General features: G+C 46.2%; 1 protein-coding gene across 1 annotated transcript; it reads left to right on the top strand.

The window, feature by feature from the left end:
• Window positions 1–915: 915 nt before the first annotated feature.
• Window positions 916–2,921, top strand: HD553DRAFT_324429 (uncharacterized protein; the record flags this gene model as incomplete). Its single annotated transcript, XM_046181490.1, has 10 exons — window positions 916–939; window positions 1,001–1,183; window positions 1,220–1,376; window positions 1,450–1,647; window positions 1,691–1,788; window positions 1,824–1,895; window positions 1,954–2,372; window positions 2,423–2,556; window positions 2,652–2,723; window positions 2,878–2,921. 10 exons carry the CDS (start codon window positions 916–918, stop codon window positions 2,919–2,921), a joined length of 1,401 nt encoding a protein of 466 aa, XP_046035907.1.
• Window positions 2,922–3,185: the final 264 nt, after the last annotated feature.

The raw sequence follows: 3,185 nt of genomic DNA, 5'->3' as shown, positions 1-3,185 counted from the left end.
TTGCCCCTTCCCAGAAAAGTATATATAGCAGACCATTTGGGTCGGATTTCTCTTTCCCCTCTCATGTAGTAAAACACCTTACTATTGCTTAGGTATGTCAATTAACCTGCCTTGTTGGATCTAGTCGCTACTTCACAATACAAAGGGGTTGTGGAGCCATGAAGACTACCATGAGAATAGTATATGTAGGGAGCTGTGATGGACCAAGCTTTCTTTTAAGGGAAAGCTAGGTTTCTCACAACTAATTTATCCGGTTCTCGCAGTTGTCTCAACACTTCTCCTTTAACAAACAATTATCTTACTCTCTCTAACACCCAGTGGAAGAAGCAACAAGGGTAGCTAAGCCTTGAAGGGATTGGTGAAGGTTGTTGTGTGTGAAAGTGACTTTGTTGTGCAGGAAGACACTAAGGTAGGGTCTTGTGACTAGGTAGTAAGATGAGTGAAGAGTAAAGAGGTAAAGTGTTGTACCCTGATCCCCTTCCTCCTGCCTGCTATATATACTCATGAGTAGACTAGGAGTACAAAGATAAGAGGTGGTTGTACATTGTACAATGTACAAAGTACGGAATGTGAAACTATGTAGAAAGTACAAGTTGTTCCCCTGATCCTTTACAGGAGCCAGTTTAGCATGGTACCTCTTGTTGCACAATAACACCATTCCTCTTCCCTGTGCCGCTTGTGATTTCCTGGATCTCCTTTTGAGCTGCAAAATCATGAAAAATTGGTTCGACTTGCTACATGATCCAAAAACAAATCACCCTTACATCACATGATTGTAAGAATATATGGGATACGACAAAACAAACAAGAGTCTACCAGTACTTGCCAAACCTCAGTATGCTTCAAGTCTGAAATGCACAGCCGCTTTGTGATAATTGAGACCACCAGCTCAGATGGCGGCAGACATCCCTTGACATGGAATACAGGAGATACATAACAGTATATGATCACAAGTTACCACTTTTGTGCTAACTTTCATGCTGATCAATTACACACATAGATCTACAATCAGGTCTTTCACAACTTTACCCTCAAACTGCACGTTATCCTCTCCAGCCTGAGGACGTCCATTCTGAAACCCTACCAAATGCAGCCAAAGCAGGCTGATAACAAGGAGGCTAAGTTCTCAGATTGGCAAACCTTCTACTTGAATCTTCTCAAGGCAAAGTGCTATGTGTTCAGGGTGTCAAGAGGAATTTAATCTCATCCCATTGAGTAGTCTAAGGCCAAAGAAATCCGTGAGGATTCCGAGCTCCATGGCCGGCTTCACGGAGGCGTTTGGAGTGCGGATGAGCTGCAAAAATGGGTTGTTCCCAAGAGACGTAGGAAGGCTCAAGGCGCCAGGTACCTGGATATCGACATGCAAGCGGATCTAGGTGTATGCAACTCCGAAATTGCCGGAGTTTGTCGCAGATGACTTTAACATTATTGCCCATTCTTGTGTTCTAGGTGAATTCAATCCTGCAGTGTCTAAATTGCAGGAGTTCATCGCATCGCAGGAAGATACCGCCGCATGGAGAGAGTTTGGCTCGCTGAAAATAGAAGAGCGTTACGACAAATTCGAGAGTAGCTGGAACTCTGCGCTCGCAACCACATCGCTCTTGCGGGTGCGCAAGTTGCTCAAGGTGCTGAGGGATTCTTGTGATGGTGAGTCATTGAGCAATTATAATATGATATAATCCTGAAACAGTTTTGTTTGCGGAACTCACCTTACCACCGGTACACTGTCCATCGCAGATGGTAGTACGAAGCAGCTACCCGACGAACTGGCGGAGCGGATCTGGTGGTGTGTGTTCCTAGCGGCCCTACCTTTGGTCTATCAGGACAGTACGGTTTGCAAGCTGCTTGTGGAGATCGGGTTGGAGAAGATCCGCCGGGAGAGTCTACGCCTGGGTGTAAGTCTGCCCTGCTAGCTTTCGTACCAACTTCCATACTGATCAATCACACACATAGCTCTACGATCAGACCTTCCATGACTTTACCCTGGAACTGCACATCATCCTTTTGGGCCTAACTTTGTCCATCCCAAAAACCTACAGGTATGTCCACGCTTGGATGGAACGCGCCCCTAGCAAATCGCTAACAAAGTGTTCCGTCTACACGCAAACCTCACTGTACAGAATACAGCCAAAGCAGACCGAAAGCAAAGAGGCCGAGTTCCTGGACCAACAAAGCCTCTACACAGAGCTTCATGAGGCAAAGTCCTATGTCTGTCCAGGGTGCCCAGACAAACTGGATCTCATCCCATCAGGCGGTCGGTATGGAAAGGATCCACAACACGGACAAGACGGACATTATATCGCCCCGCCCTTTGTTATTGGTCTGTATCCTTCCAAAATCGATGGGTTGAGCGGTAGCACCATTGAAGCCCGGTCAAAGTCACACGGGAACAGACAGCTCGCAGATGCGTTCTCTCATAAAGGTCAGTTTCCAATCAAATTTCTGGACTTGCATCGTTGCTCGTGAACAAACGACTGACCCCCATTTTCAACTTTGCTTATGACCTCAACTTGGCCCACCAACAAACGCCCGTACATGATTTGTTCTCTCAAGAAGGTCAGTAACAAATCACAGGACTGTGAACTTCTCTTATGAACGCACAATTGACCCCAACTCTAAACTTTGCTTATGAACGAACGGTCGTACCACAGGTCAATGTGGAGGGCATAGTCTGTTCCGAAAGGCATTTCTGGAAACATTCCATTTTCCGTGCGTGATCAAGGGTAAGTAGACCGTTCTACACAATAACAAGCATATGAAACTGACCCGGTATTCAATATAACTTCAAATCCCAAGGCAAGCTGAGGTATCCGCCTCTAATGATCAACGGGTTGATCGTGGCTGGTAACCTATATCATCGTGGTTGTCATCACATAGGGCAGAGGAAGATGTCGGGGGCATGCGAACTCATGCGTGTCTAAGCTTTGGAACACGCACGACTTGCATATAATTTACATAAGGGGGTATCGACAACACGGATGGACACGTTGTGCTACATCATGAGAGTTGGGACAGTTGTTGTACGAGTTCGAGTCGTACAAGAGACGCTCATCATTATGCTCATACCCGTCAGACAAAGAACATCCGGACATGATGAAGCAGGCAAGAGGAGGATGTAGTCTTGTGCCCAACTTCATCTTGGATGCCGCAGATGAGGTCGGGGTCATTGTATCCAAGTCAATTGT

The sequence above is a fragment of the Filobasidium floriforme genome (genome assembly GCF_021052385.1).
Source record: "Filobasidium floriforme strain CBS 6241 chromosome Unknown HD553scaffold_13, whole genome shotgun sequence".
Taxonomy (NCBI): Eukaryota; Fungi; Basidiomycota; class Tremellomycetes; order Filobasidiales; family Filobasidiaceae; genus Filobasidium; species Filobasidium floriforme.
This window is presented reverse-complemented; position numbering and strand designations above follow the sequence as displayed.